General features: G+C 47.1%; 1 protein-coding gene across 1 annotated transcript in view; it reads right to left on the minus strand.

Annotated features, from left to right (window-relative positions):
- Positions 1-15,267, minus strand: part of Csmd2 (CUB and Sushi multiple domains 2) — a 519,739-nt gene that overhangs the window by 161,651 nt on the left and 342,821 nt on the right. Inside the window, exons 16-21 of the mRNA XM_048350831.1 lie at positions 13,161-13,299; positions 12,008-12,195; positions 11,146-11,334; positions 10,834-10,950; positions 5,820-6,035; positions 4,267-4,455 (exon numbers count right to left, since the gene is read on the minus strand). Of these exons, the coding sequence (XP_048206788.1) occupies positions 4,267-4,455; positions 5,820-6,035; positions 10,834-10,950; positions 11,146-11,334; positions 12,008-12,195; positions 13,161-13,299 (1,038 nt within the window). The remainder of the gene's footprint in view (positions 1-4,266; positions 4,456-5,819; positions 6,036-10,833; positions 10,951-11,145; positions 11,335-12,007; positions 12,196-13,160; positions 13,300-15,267) is intronic.

The raw sequence follows: 15,267 nt of genomic DNA on the forward strand, positions 1-15,267 counted from the left end.
CGTGCTACCATGTCCAGCCAATGACTGAGACTGACCCTCACAAACTTTCATGCCAGGAGTGGCTTTGAACCATCATCCCTGGATCGCCTATACCCAAGTATCTAGAATTATTGAGCCAACATAATGGGCTGAGTCCCTACTTTTTAATGAGTCCTGTCCCACTCAGGCCCCGCTGCTGTTTCCTACAACTGCACACAGCTCTTGCTTAGTAAGCTTGATGGCGAGAGGGAGCCCTGAGTACTTTAAATAGAAGTGATTCACAAAGCAATCCATCCACTTGGGTGAATAGACTGAGCTGGAGGCAGAGCACTGAAGGGCCAGTGGTTAATGGCATCCTGGGGGCAGTGGCTGATGATTTCAGTGGCTTTGTTTCTGAAGTATGTGCATCTGCTGAGATCCCTCAATGAAGGTGGGGGGCTCACAGGGCTCGCTGAGGGTATCACGACACCACATGAGCAGTTCTGAAGCACTGCCCTTCTATCTCTGGATCACAGACCTCTCCTCCATCTAGGCAAATGGTGCAGTGAGAGGAGTACAGACCCCGGAGGCAGATAGACAAGTTACATCAACTCTCTGGACCTTGGTTTCCTCATCTGCTTCTATCCGGTCAGAGCACCCTCACAAGACTGGGGAGAGTGAAGGCATGAAATCTCATGTGAGATGTGGGTGACAATGGCAGAGTGGTTAGCACATAGTAGGCCCCCGACCAGTGGTATTCCTCCTCCCTTTTCCCACCGATCACAGGCGAATCGTTGCAGCTTGCTTGCTTCCACTGGGAACCCTAGCTGCCTATGCTCTGAGACTGGCAGAAAGCCAGGCACATTACTTCAGCTACTCGGGGCTCAGTGCCCTCCCTGCTCCTGATGCCTCTTACCCTCTGTCCTCCTGAAAGTTGGCTTCCTTTAAACATGGGGATTTGGCATATTTTTGGACAGGTTTCCTGGGCCTGGCTTCCTGCATAATCACTGTGTTGCTTGTCTCTGCCTTCCCATCTTGCCCCCATGATCAACATCTTTCTGAGGAAGGGACCTAGGCTGATAGCTTCAGAGGTGGCCAATCCCTGGCCAGTGGCCAAGGACCTGACTTCCTGCCAGGGTCTTGGTCCTAGGTAGCAGGGAAGGTGGAGCAGGTGGAGGGCCATGTCATTTTGCTCCTGGGAGAGTTTCCAGAGTAACAGGGGAGGTGAGCAGATGTACCGAGAAGCCAAACACAAGCGTAAATGGAAACAAATAAATGTTCCCGAGAAACAAGCAGTCATATGCACTGGCAAGTACTGCTGCTCATTCAACCATCTGTGACTTCTGTCACCCCTGTCAGAGGAGGTCGCACTGAGGGCAGGAGCTGTCAGTCTGGGGCTCCCAAGGCAGAGGGCTAGATCTTCTCTATCACCCCAGAGCCCCCAGGGATGGGACCATGGCTCTTGCTATAGACTGGGGTCCCTCAGGGTAAGAATTGTCTCGTTCGCATCAAAATCAGAGGGTCCTTGAGGTCAGAGCTGTCACCATCCCCTCCCTCCCTATCTGTAGTCACACCATGCACTGGAGCCCAGGGCTAGGAGTGTTCCTGGTAGTGCTGGGTAGCCAAATCCTTCAATTGACATCTACTGGGTGGGCAGGCTCTAGCTGGGAGCACCCCAAGTGGGCATTCCTGCACTCGATCCAGCATGAGCCTCTGTAGCAGGGCTGGCAGTAATTAGAGGTGATTATAATTGCTGTGCGTTATTAATAACATGTGAAACAGAAGACAAATGTAATAATGAAAATATTGTGAGGTGTCATGAACAAACAGTAATTGGAATAATGAGCGAAAGGATGGTTTGTGTAATGCGATCAATGAAGCAGGAGCTGTCGTCTATGTATGCATCTGTGGGCTTGGAGAACCCATTCAAGAAAAAATTCCCTTGAACTACCTCACCCAACTGTGTTTTCCCAGAGGCCTGAGGAGCCATTGGCTCTTTACCCAGGGTCAGTTCCATGTGTCTGAGTATGCCAGCTCAGATCTGGTGAGAGCTTCCTGGGGGGTAGGTATAAGAGAAAGAATAAACTTTGAGGTTATTTAATTGAATTAAAAATGAAACTCTGAGAAGAGCACGGGAATGCATGCCAGCAATCCTAGCTAAGTGGGAGGCAGGGATGGGAGGATCACAGTTCCAGGCCAGCCTAGCAAATGCTAGTGAGACAAAAAATATAAGCTGGGTACCAAGGTGCATGCCCATAAGCCCAGCTATAAGGAAGCGGAGATCACAGGATGGTAGCTGCAGGCTAGCCTCCTTGTCTGAAAAATAAACTAGAGAAAAAAAGATCTGGGGATGTGATTCAAGTGGCAGAACACTTGCCTGCAGATATAAGGTTTCCTCTCTGTGATTATAAAATAAAATGTTACCAACAAAATGACAGTTACCCATGAATAAATGATAAAAAGGTTATTAGAGAAATGATGGTAAATATTTGGTACCCAATGGCTTATGGTGATATAGGTTGTTTCATGTAGAATACGGCCCGTCAGTTAGATATTACTGTCTTTGTAAATGGAAAGCTGAGAGATTTGGTGACCCGAATGGTCAGTGATGGGCAATGGAGAAACTTGTCCTTTGACCCATGTTGCTGCTCAGGGGCTTAGCCCATTTTGGCAGCCTGTTTAGTGGTTCTCTGTAGAGCCTAGGGTTCCATAGAGTTAGTTGTCCTAGGTAAGGCCGGTGCCAGGGATGGCTCCCAGGCAAACTTCCGCTGAGTGACCTCCCTGGCCCCCATGGGCTGTCACAATCACTGCAGGGCTGCTTTGATCTGTGTTATGTAACCGATGGGCTTTATGTCATAGCTCACATTCAGTGAACACTGTAAGTACATCACTAATTCAGGCAGTCTTTCATCCAGGCCTGCAAGGGACAGTCAGCAATTGTCTCTGCTCCCAGGGATAGCATACTACTTCTTCCATACCCTCCGGGCCCTGAGCTCTGATTAGCCTTCTGTAGGATGCTAGCAAGGATGCAGGCAGGGCTGCCAAGCCCTAATCTAGCACCTTTCTACTTGCCCCAGCCCCTCCTGTTTTCCGTTCACCGGCTCCATCTAGCCTCCAAGTCTTTCTTTAGAGACCAAGCAGCCTCACTGCTGGGGCTTGCCCCTCCGCTCCTTCTTGTTCAGTCCCTCCACACACTTGACTAAAATACAACCCACCAGACACGCCTTTCTTGTCCACTCCTCAAAAAGAGTAATCTCATCTCCAACACGTTTTTGAGGTGCTGAGGTTTGAACTCAGGGCCTCTAGCCAGTGAGGTAAGTTCTCTACTACTTGAGTCACCACCCTAGGCCCATGTTGCTCTATTACTTTTCAGATAGAGTCTTATGTTTTTTGCTTAGGGCCAACCTTGGACTACCTGTGTCTCCTAAGTAGCTAGCAGCATAGGCATGTGTCATCACACCTGTCTTCTTGGTTGAGATGTAGGTCTCACTAACTTGCCGCCAAGATTGGCTTCCATTGAGATCCTTCTAATCACTACCTTCCAAGAACTGGATGTAATCTCCAGTGTTTTCTAAGATGACTTGATTTTTCTCTGTACAACATTAAGGGACATGGCACCTATCTGTGTTTGAGGCTTCTGTCTCCCCTAACAGAATGAGAATGTGCACTCTGAGTGGAAAGTCCTTGTTTTGTTCACTTTTTTGTGGGGGGGGGTAGCTATTTTTTTTTGTCTTTTCTTTTTTTGGTACTGGGAATCAAACCTAGGATGTTGCACTTGCTAGGCAAGCACTTTTGTCTCTGAGCTACATCCCAGCCTGTGTGATGGATGCTTTGTGAATGAGCCTGCCTCCTCCTTCTCTTGCTTCTCAACTGGCTGGACATTCTTCTTAAGGGTTCTTCAAGCAAGTGCTCCCATCAGGATCTAAGGCCCCCAGTTACTTCCACTGCTCTGGACCTCTTTAGGCTGAGGACCTCCCTGCAGTAGGTCCAGTTGGTAGCTCAGCTAAATTTCTGTGCCCCTTGCACCAGGGGCCTGCATGTTAAGGGGAGGGGAGGTGCAAGTCTCCAGGTCAGTTTTGTTTCAGAGCCCACAGGAGGGCTCTTTACAAAGGTCAGGCTCAGCTACGGGATGGCCCCATCCCTTCCTATCCTGGAGAAGTCCCACCACAGGTGAGCATGGACTATGCCTGCTCTCAAACCCCAACCCCTCTGCCTCTTGGCCATGTGTAGTCCACCTCCTTGCATCGCTTGACTAAATTTTGGCCCACCCCGTTAAGTGAAGCAAAATGAAAGCACGTGACCACCTACCAACACACCTTGGCAGAGGCGAGCTCCACAGGCGCCGTCTGCCCCCCAGGCACGTGATGCGGGCAGTGCCCTCCAGACGGTACCCGGGGAAGCAGGAGAAGGTCAAGGTGTCGCCCACACCGAACTGTAAGCCCTTTCGGATGCTGTAGGCTGGGACCTCGGGCTCCTCACAGGGCTCCAAGTCGTACTCTGCAAAGACAGAGGAAGTGTAGGGTTCACATTGGAGGGAGGGATGGGGCTCAGGGACATCTTGGGAGGATGTAGAGAGGAAGTGAGAAGGCACAGGCCAAATGTCCAGGGGAAACAGGGTCAGAGGCAAGGACTGACAGGGGTACAGACAATGCATGGCACACTGGCACAGGAAGGGCCAGGTAGGCTGTTCTGTGCCCTTGGTATTTTTGAGCCTTGTATTTTCTACTTGCCTGAGTAGAGCATCTATAAGGAAGACCCCCAGAGAAGATTTCTGAGGTTTCATAGGCCTCAGCAACTTCCCTTCCCTGTCCCTGTATCCCCATTTGAGCCTCATGCTTTGGAACTGGCAGTGTCTCCCACTCTTTCTCTCTGGGCATGGAATTGGCTCAATCCAATCAGCTAGCTTTAGAAAGCCAGTCTCTGACTGGCCTTGGGCCGTGGGCAGCTCACACTGGGAAAACGACTCCAAATGGATCCCTTGAAGGGGCACTGGCTTTGAGGCAGATGCTGAACATGGTGGGGTGGCATTGTTGGGCCAGGGACCCGCCTGGTGCCTTCAGTGACAGCATGGAAGTAGGCATCTCCCTTTTGGATGCAGTGTCCCAGACTATGTGATTAGGAGAAGTGTCTTTTTTAAATAGTCAAGGTTCACTGTCTCCTTGTGTCTCAATGGCTAGGCCTGTCCAAGACACTTGGCAGGTGGCTCTGCGCATGGAGGGCCAGTGAGGACTTAGCTGGGCCATGTTCCAGTGCCTGGAGGCCAGATTTCTCTTCTCCATCCTAAAAAGATTTATCGATATCTCCATCCTGCCAATGGCCAGGTGGCAGGAGGCCTGGAGACAACTTGGGACAAGAGCAGCTGAGGGCTCAATATTAGAGGATCAAAAACCCCTTTTCTTCCCTGAATGCCAAAGAAAGCACTTTCTTTTCAGACTCCCTAAACACCATGATAAATATCTATTATTATGAAATTAACATTGATGATGAAGACCCAAAATGAGACTAAGACATTCTGATCTGTTAATTGTCTTTCTTTTGTGATTGCTGAGGTTGTGAATTAGGAGAATTTGAAGTCAGCAGGGCAGGAAGGGTTCAACCAGCTCTGTGGTTGGTGTTCAGAATAATCCTGAAACAGAGGAGTTTCCCCCAGTGAACCTGCTCACATTTTCCAAGATCATTATAAGTTAGTTCATCCTTGTGTCTAAGCCAAATACCTCTTCTGGCAACCCTGAGAACATTCTACCAGCTGGAGTGGTAAAGTAAACATCTGCTAGGAAGACCAGAGACTGGCAACAAAGTGAGAGGGAGAGACAGAATGGGTCCATGATCCCTTCTCCCCAGGGAGCCTTGACACTCCTTACCTGAGAAGGTGATGTTGAATCCTTCATATGACATAGAGAAATCGGACACAAAGCGGACCTGAGCGGTGAAGTTGCCATAGAGCCCGGCACTGATGGGAGCTGGCAGCCTGGAGCCAGTCAGCTGCCTCAGGGGCTGGGTGAAGCTGCCATTCTCGGTGATGAGGAGGTAGTCGTGACCACTCTCCAGGTGGAAGGTGTGGAAAGTAAAGAACACACCTGCCAAGCGATCAGAGGGTTTGGTTGGGGTGGGGAGATGGTTGAAGCTGCCCAGCCAGACTCTGCACAAACACGTTAGGCTGGCCAACACTGGTCAGTGCTAGGAGAGCATGGCTAATCCTAGTAGAGGAACTTAGACTGTCCCTCACCCAAAGGTCCATTCGGAGATGGGCACTTCCTGTGGTCATTAGCATTTAAAGGTGAGATTTACAGCTAAACCTGTGACGCTGCTTCACATCCACTCACTAATTTATCCATGTCTGATGTGTCTTTATTGCCCTCCTTGGGTGGAGGGTGGTTAGACATAGTAGCAGGTGGGGGAAACAAGTTGATTAAACACCAGCTTTGCACTCTGTTCTTCTAGCATGCAAATACAGCCTTTCCCAAGGAGTAAACATTTGGCTGTGATTCTAAGGAGAAGCAAACAACTGAGATGAAACCCCTGGGTTTCCCAGCTGTGCTGATTGCTTTGGGCTTTTTTGTCCGTTGTGAGAAAATGAAGACATTGTCACACAAACAGAGAGGCCCCATGATGGGGTATGAATCCAGATTTGGTGTGATGGATGCATACCCTGGAGTGAACCATGCTGAATCATGGGGTGATATCAATACCTCATGGAACAGAAAAGACAGGAATCAAACACCTGTCTACCAGCCCCAGGGTGGTAGCTAAAGCTGCGTGGTATCCCTGTGCTCCTGTTTCTTTAGCTGCTATATGTGGATCACAGGGTCACTTTATAGGTGGCATGTAGTGAGACAGCCGGGACAACATATACAAAGCACCCAGGCACTCCTGGCAACTACCAATCGGTGTTCTCTGCCCAGATCACCTGATCCCCAGATAGCCTTGTAGGCTAAGGGACATCAGACCTGGAGTCTCTGCCAGAACACATTCTCTGGATGCTTGGAATGCTTATCCCCTTGGCATGAGGCAAGCTGAGCAATTCTGAATTTCATAAAGCTTTGTTTCCCCAGCAAGGCATCTGCCTGTTTGGTAACAACCTACTTGGTAGTCTAAAGAAGAAGGGTCTAGGTTCGATTCAATTTAACTCAACACACACACACACACACACACACACACACATTAACTCAACACACACACACACACACACACACACACACACACACACACACACACACACACACACACACACCCTGTGGGGTTCCTTGTGAAGCAGGCAGAGGGGCAAGGAACTGGGGGAACTATGTGACCCAAGAGACTTGTCTATCAGAGCCCAAATCTTCTGGGGAGGTGGATGAAGAAGCAAGTTCTATCCAGTTCTATCCAGTTCTATCCAGTCTAGAGTTAGGAGGCAAAGGGTGCTGTGGGAGACTGCGGGTGTGAACCCGGCCAAGATGCTCGGAGAAGAGGCTCAGGAGAGGAAGAACAAAGGGCTAGCCAAACAAGGAGAGCTGGAGTCACCATCCCTCTCCTGGCATGGGGAGAAGAGTTCTAGAGACAATTTATACCTTGTGCCAACCCTGAGAGGAAGGAAAGCTTGGCAAGTTTCAGGGCCCGAAAGAAGATTATGCAGCCAGAACTCTATTGGGAGGGCTTAATATGAAGTTGAGAAAGGTAAACTAGGGCTGTAGCCTCCACAGGCTAGTTTCTACTTTGAGGCTCTAGGCTAAGAGTTCCAGGATGCATTTGCATGCTTCTAAGAAAAGAAGTGACTTGCCATTCACCCATGACCTCTGATCCATTTTGTACCCAGGCATCTTCTATCCTGGCCAATTCCTGTGCACCCTTGAGGATAAGTTTATACTTCAACCCCAGGATGCCCATCTAACTCCCCAGGGCTGGGCTTCATTTTCTAGAAGCTTCCATCTGCTCTGTCATACACCAACCCAGCTACATGGAGATCAGGATTCAGGCTGTCTCTACCACTGAGTGTTAGGCTTCCAAGTGCAGGTACTACATAAGATTTGTTAAGCACCTGATGATCAGCACTGACTTCCAGACTAAGACAAATGCCCCCTATAACCACAGGTGACCAGACACAAAAAATCATGACCAGAGGTTGTTGCTATAGGAACCATGAGGGCTGCACTGTTACCCAAAGGCTCCTGTCTTTCCTGGCCCCAAGAAGCTCCAGGCCATCTAGCCTGATATTATTTTAATATCAATAATACATTTTATAGGTAATACAGACTTCTCAAAACATTTTCAAGGACAAAAGATGAGTCTATGGGATGAGGGCTAAATACCATTTCAGGGTAGGTCTTTTCAGAGCCTGTTGGCTGTTTCTGCGTAAATGTTCTTTTTTTTTTTTTTTTTCTTTTTTTTTTTTTTTTTTTGCCAGTCCTGGGCCTTGGACTCAGGGCCTGAGCACTGTCCCTGGCTTCTTCCCGCTCAAGGCTAGCACTCTGCCACTTGAGCCACAGCGCCGCTTCTGGCCATTTTCTGTATATGTGGTGCTGGGGAATCGAACCTAGGGCCTCGTGTATCCGAGGCAGGCACTCTTGCCACTAGGCTATATCCCCAGCCCCAGTAAATGTTCTTGTTCATGTTTTACACACAGGACATATTTATTCTTTGGGCAAACTTTATTCCTTAACAATTTAATGCAACCACCCCCGTGGGTGTGCAAATATTCTTTTCTTGTGAATCATTTTAGGTAGCTGCCTCGTACTTGGTTCTCTTAACTGGACCATATGTTTATTTGACATTTCCTTATGGATGGATAGTTGACTTGTCCCTAGTTTTCCAGTACAATAAATAAATAGCTTAGGGCTCGTCTGGGCAGCTGCAGCTTGATATAGAGTTTGGCTTACTGTCTTTAGGAAAATTCTAGTAAGGGGAATTGTTGGGTCTGGAGGCAGTCCTTGGAAGGCTTCGGATTCCTATCCTCAAACCACTCTCTAGAAAACCACTTCACACCAGGTCAGCAGTGACCACCCTCTCCCTGCTGGTGTTATGATTTTCTTTGAGGATATAAAAAGGGAAATGGTATTTCATTACTGGCTGAAATTGCCTCTCTTTAATTATTGGTGGGGTTGATGCTTTTTCAATTTGTATTGCAATTATGAAGCGTTAGTTTACAGCTCTGCTCACATGGCAGGCCAATGGGCCAGGCGTATTTCTCTCAGAGATATTTTAAGAGCTTTTTCCACATCAGGTTGGTAATCTTTAGTCAATTACATGTATTGCAAATATTTGGTGGGTCTATTTACTATTTGACTTTGCACATTTATGGATTTGTGAAAACGTAATTCTATTCAGGTTTTATGTTCAATGGAATTTAGTAGCCTTTGCCTCGTGGATCTGCTCTGGGTGTTATTCTTAAAGGCATATTCCCAGCAGAGAGTAAAGATCCATATGTTTCTAGGGCTTTATGTGGTGGAAGGTATAGGGGAATGGATTGGGGTTTAAGCTGCTTTCATATGGCGAAACCACCATTTATGAAAGAATCCTTCATCTCTTCAATGGATCTGAAATGATGCTTTAATCACATGCTGAAGTCTGTCTCCCACTTACCTTAGTATAGTTATGTGAGAACACACATGCATACACATGAAAGCATCACTTTCTAGACCTTTCTGGTACTCCCCTCTCCCCACTACTGTACTCAAATAACACTATTCACGTCATTTAGCCCATTAACAACATTTAAATATCGGGGTGGGGGGATTATTCTTCCATCTTAATATTTTCTTTGGGCTCTTCTGTGTATTTTTTCTAGGCTGGTGGTTCTTCATTAAAGGCATGCATCAGAATTATTGATGAAGTGCTCTTAAACTCAGAGGCCTAGTTTCCATCCCCAGCATAGATGATCACAACCTCTGGTGTATGAGGGAAGCACTATGACTCTAACAGAACTTTGGAATAAGCTTCTGAGAGCAGAGTCCATATCTACTTGGTTCCTACATATCTCTAGCCACAGTGTTTGCCATGTGGAGATATTTAATAAATATTAAATGTTGGCTGAAAGTGTTTATTAACTAATGCTCATATGAGGGAAACTGAGGCAACAGGGTAGGCTAGTGAGGAATATGAATGTACATCATCTCAGGAAGAGTAAAGTTATATACAACCAAAGGTAGGCTAGTGTGGTGGCGCATGCCTGTAATCCTGGAAGCCAGGAGGCTGAGGGATCATAAGTTCAAGGCCAGCCTGGGCTACAGTACAGACCTTGTCTCAAAAAATAAAAGTGAGGGGCTGGGGACATGGCCTAGTGGCTAGAGTGCTTGCCTCGTATACATGAGGCCCTGGGTTCAATTCCCCAGCACCACATATACAGAAAACGGCCAGAAGTGGTGCTGTGGCTCAAGTGGCAGAGTGCTATCCTTGAGCAAAAAGCCAGGGACAATGCTCAGGCTCTGAGTCCAAGCCCCAGGACTGGCCAAAAAACAAAAATAATAATAATAAAAAAAATAAAAGTGAGCATGAAGAGGGAGCAGCAGTGTCCTATGTTCCTCCAGGGAATGGCACAAGGACATCTACCCAATAGACTATGATGAGGAAAGAAGTCTCATTCATGGAATGGGTTGGTCATATTCCCACCAGTGTTTAGATGAAGGGTGTGCTGCCATCTTGTGGGAGGCGACTTTGAGGGGATTTGATGGTTGGTAGCCAGTTAAGATCTCTTTCAGCAGGATAGTTTACATACTGGATAATAGTTATCAAATGCGTTGTATGATTCAAAATAATGAGATCTAATTCTGTAAATTTTCATGCTGATGAGAAAAATTCAGACTGTACTCACATGTTATGATATGGGGAAATCTCAGTGGAGGTCACCTTGACCTGGGAACTTGGGGCTACTTCCCAGTATCAGCCATTGATGTAAACACTCACCCTTGCCATGTGATGTTTCGATAATCCAGGTGCAGTTCAAGTTGTTGGGGTAGAAGTCAGGGAACCCTGGTGACAAGATGGTACCGGTGGAGCCTTGAATGAAGCCACCACACAGTGCTACAGGAGGAGTGAAAAGGAGAGTGAGAGACCTGAGTGGCCCAGGGAGTTTCCCCCAGGATCCTCTCAAAAGCCCATTCTCACTGAGGGGCCTGAGAAGGAACTGGAGTCCATTCCAGTGCCTGGTTTTTCATAGCAGGAAAGGTATGTGTTCCTTCCCCCCCCCCAATACCCCCCACCCTTGGCATGTCTCACCTTCACAGCTGGGCAGGGCCCGGCTCCACTGGAAGTTGGGCTCACATTCCAGGGGCTCCGAGTCACTTAGTGTGTAGCCTGAGTCACAGCTGAATGTTACCAGTGCACCCACGTAGAAGTCATTCCCATGACGCTGCCCATTGACAGGGATCCCTGGATCCAGGCAGTGGTCTGACTGCAGTGTTATAGCTGCAAAAGAGAGGCCACAGTTAGCATTGACAACATGCACTGTTACAAAGACAAAGAGATGGAGAAGAGGGCCTGGATTTACAAAGGTTGAAGTCGCCAGATACTGACTCATGAAACGTGGCTGTTGGTATTTGCAGAGAGGTTATTTGAAGACCTATCTCTTAAACAAGCTGGCAGAACCATTTGCTCATTGGTTCATTCACTGGATAAACATTTGATGACTGTCCACTGTAGCTAAGGCCCTAAGCTAAGGCTTAGGAATGCAAACACGAGTAAGAAAACAACCGTATCCTTGCGGTGTGTTCAACCTGAACTTTCTGTTTCAACCTGCAAAGAACTCAAGTGACACTGGTTCTTTAAATGGAGGCAATGGATATGAGGAGATGAGGAGAGGGTTCATAGCCAGCCAAATACTCTGTCTCTAAGCACCCAGCACTCTAGCCACCTGCATACAGCGGTGTGCATATGGGGCCTAGTATAAAGATCATGAACAACTGTTAGTTCCCATAATCCCTGAGGGATGTTGAAAGCCAAGGGTGCCTTCTGAAAGGCATAGTCTAAGAAAAGCCCAGATGGACCTGAGTAGGTGCCTGTGGAGGAGAATAATCCCAGGTCTCACCCATTGGGTCAATCTTGTCATCCACCCCCTTACATCTTCCCCACCCAGACTCACTTTCGTAGCGGAGCTGAAAGCCAATGTCTGAGTGACTCTTGTCTGTAGAGAAGAGGAGGTAGAGGTAGTTGCTGGTGCTGATGAGGAACTGGGGGACCTGGGTCCCATGGTAAACCCCAATCAAGGGTGCTGAGTACGTCCGTCCATCTCGCACTTCCAGGGTGTCATAGTTGACCTCAGTTTTAAATCTGTCAAATTACGTAAAATGAAGACTTCTTGAGAAATCTGAGGCTTACTGATTTAATAATGCTAAAAGCTCTGCCCTGTCTGACCCTGGGATTTAGACAACCAGATTTTGGCAGGTTGGGATCTTTTAATATAATTTGCACATATTTTCTCATGTTCTGGAAGGGCCTTCTTTGCTAAGGTCTTCCAACTTCCACTACCCAATGCAAACTTCCCAACCATTTCCACATCCTAGGCTGTGAAGATCTAGAGGCAAATGATTAGCCTTTTGGCAATCAGAAGGTGGAAGGTGGTAGGCCCAGGACCAACAGATGAAAGGTCTTAGGGACAACTCTGGCCTATGGCCTGGAGAGCTAAAATAGCTTTTACATTATTGTGAAGGGATGTTCAAAGAAAAAAAAGCAATAAAGAATAGACAACAGAGATTCACAAAGAAGAAACTTTCTAGAATACTCACTGCTTGGCCCTTCACAGAAAAGTTTCCTGACAGTGAGTCTAGGTGGTGATTGCTTTAGGTGGAGAAAGTTCATGCCTGTATTTGGGTAGCTACTTCCTCACTGCGGGCTATTAGCAGTGTGGGCGTGGCTTTGGGGCCCATGGGCATCATCTGGGACAGGTCAGAGAGATTGCCTTCCCATGTTGGGAAGCTCTAGGTTACCATCCTTTGATGCTGTGTCTGGCTTCAATATCTAATGGTATCCATCTTTATTTCCCTCTTGGTAAAGGAAGGGCTCTGGCCTTTCAGGTTATACTCTGGCCTTCTCTTCCCTTTGGCAGTTATGCCCTCCCCCCACCCCCCAAAATCAAGCCCAAGGGCAAAGCTTTTCTCTGAGTATCATCCAGCTCAGGGAAAGTCCCTCTGGTGTCTCCACCATGCTGGTAGTTCAGCCTCACAGCTGATCTTTCCCCTTACCTCTCCTTCGCCCCCACCCCCCACCCCCTCCCCCAAGGCTGTGGTTCCCAGAACCTGTCAAAGGTGATTTTGATGGGATAGCCTGGCTGCGCTTCAATCACCCAGGCACAGCTCAGGGCATCCTTGTAGAAGCCAGGCCAGCCCGGAGAAAGGATGGTCCCACTGGGTGAGGTCAGATGACCACCGCAGGGAGCTGGGGGACAAAGAGAGAAAGAGAGAGAGAAAAATAGCTTTCTTGGGGGACAAATGAATGAACAAACAAATAAAAATTCTCTTTATAAAATGTGTCGGCCAACAAGGAGTGTTTTGTTTTTATGGAAAATTACATCAACTATATAAGCTGTGAGTTTTGTCTGTTGGGACCTTTATGGATCTGTCTAGTTACATCATTTGGAGGTTTATTAAAGGCTAGCGGGGAGAAATGAAAAGGAGCCTTTAAACAAAGCCCTTTTGTCACGCTGCCAGGGCTGAAATGAAGCTAATATTTGGGTCACAATGGCATTTTCTTTATTCCTCACTCAATAGTCAGGCCTGAGGCAGAGGCCTCAGCTCCTCCCATCCACATTGGGAAGTAAGTAACTAGAACTCTGCTCAGCTCAGGACTGCAGACTTTGTGCTCTGCATCATCTTGTCGTCCACAACTCAGAACCCCAACATTTAGTGCTTAGCACACAGTGGTCCTTCTGCCATTACTGGTTGGGTGAATAAATGAGAGGATGCATGAATACAGCCCACAGCAGGTAACTCTGGACACATGGTGGGTTTCACTGTCTACCCCTTTTGGAGCCGTGCAAGGCTATGTGGTTGCTTTGGCCGATATGATGGGAGCAGATGTGATGCACATTGTGTCTGTGTGGAAACACTAAGAGGCAGATTTTTCTCTTTTTGTCTCAGCCACCTTGGAAACAGGTTGCAAGATAGGACTGCCAACCACCTGGACCTGACTCCGAGGAACAGATTCCCAGTGGCCTGTGGTAAATATGTAGCTTGAGTGTTCTGTAATCCTGTTATAAGCCATTAACATTTGAGTGTTGTTTGTTAATAGCCTAACCCAGCCCAAGACTGAGGATGAGGATGATGGTACCAACCTTCACTAAGGCTGTTTGCCACAGACATGGCCACTGCCATTGGCTGGACACTCACTCCATGTCAAGGCGTCATGTTCACTCCTCATAGAGCAAACAGCCTTGTGAGGGCAGCACTGTTAACATCTCCTAACAAAGCTGAAGCTTATGTAACTCGGTAAGGGTTTGCGAGTCATAGAGCCTGGATTCAGGCAAGAAAGACAGAAGAGAACCAGGGATTTCAAGCTAAGGTCTAAAGGAATCTGTCTCTAACTGTAGTGTTACCAGATATCACAACCAATCCAACAAACCAACCAACCAAAAAAACCCCAAATAACCAACCAAACAAACAACCATCCAACCAATCAAACAACCAAACAAACCAAAAGCCTAACACCTGAATAGGATTAAGAAGGGTGTAAAGAAGCTACATAACACTCTTTTTGGAAACTCTCAGATCTCTCCAGATATATTTTGCTAGTTTCATAAAATATAGCCAAAGGTACCCCACCCCTTGCCTCTGAATTTTGTTCTGGAAATATCTGAAATAGTTGGCAAGCATTCTTAATATCAAATTGTACTAGGTAGTTTAATAAGCAGAGAAGATAACAGTAATCATAATCATAATGTAGAAACAGTCAACTCATACTAATGGCTTACTTTGCTAGTTGCTTCACAGGCATTGCTTAAATTCACATGCTTGTGAAGTGATTATCTCCATTTTGCAGAAGAGAAAATTAAGGCCAAGCAGGTTAAGACACCAGATCAGGGACACTGAGCTAAGGAAATTAAATCTGAGACTTAACCTCAAGACTTCTGCTGCTAAATCCCTCTGCAGTGCACAACATATTGCAGTCATGGCAGGTAGTAATGAGCTCAGTGCACGAAGAGCTTAGTAGGTATCAGGACTTAAGGTGGATTGTCCTTGTGACAACTCTATCACTAAAAGGTGCATGTATTATTACCCTCAGTTTGTGGAAGGGGATTATTACCCTATTTTCTGTGAATGGAAGCTTAGAGAAACTAAAGTAATTACATAGTGCCTATATCAAACATTGAGAAATAAATTACATATGCACACTGTCACTTCAAGGGTA

This window comes from Perognathus longimembris, chromosome 7, assembly GCF_023159225.1.
Source record: "Perognathus longimembris pacificus isolate PPM17 chromosome 7, ASM2315922v1, whole genome shotgun sequence".
Lineage (NCBI taxonomy): Eukaryota > Metazoa > Chordata > Mammalia > Rodentia > Heteromyidae > Perognathus > Perognathus longimembris.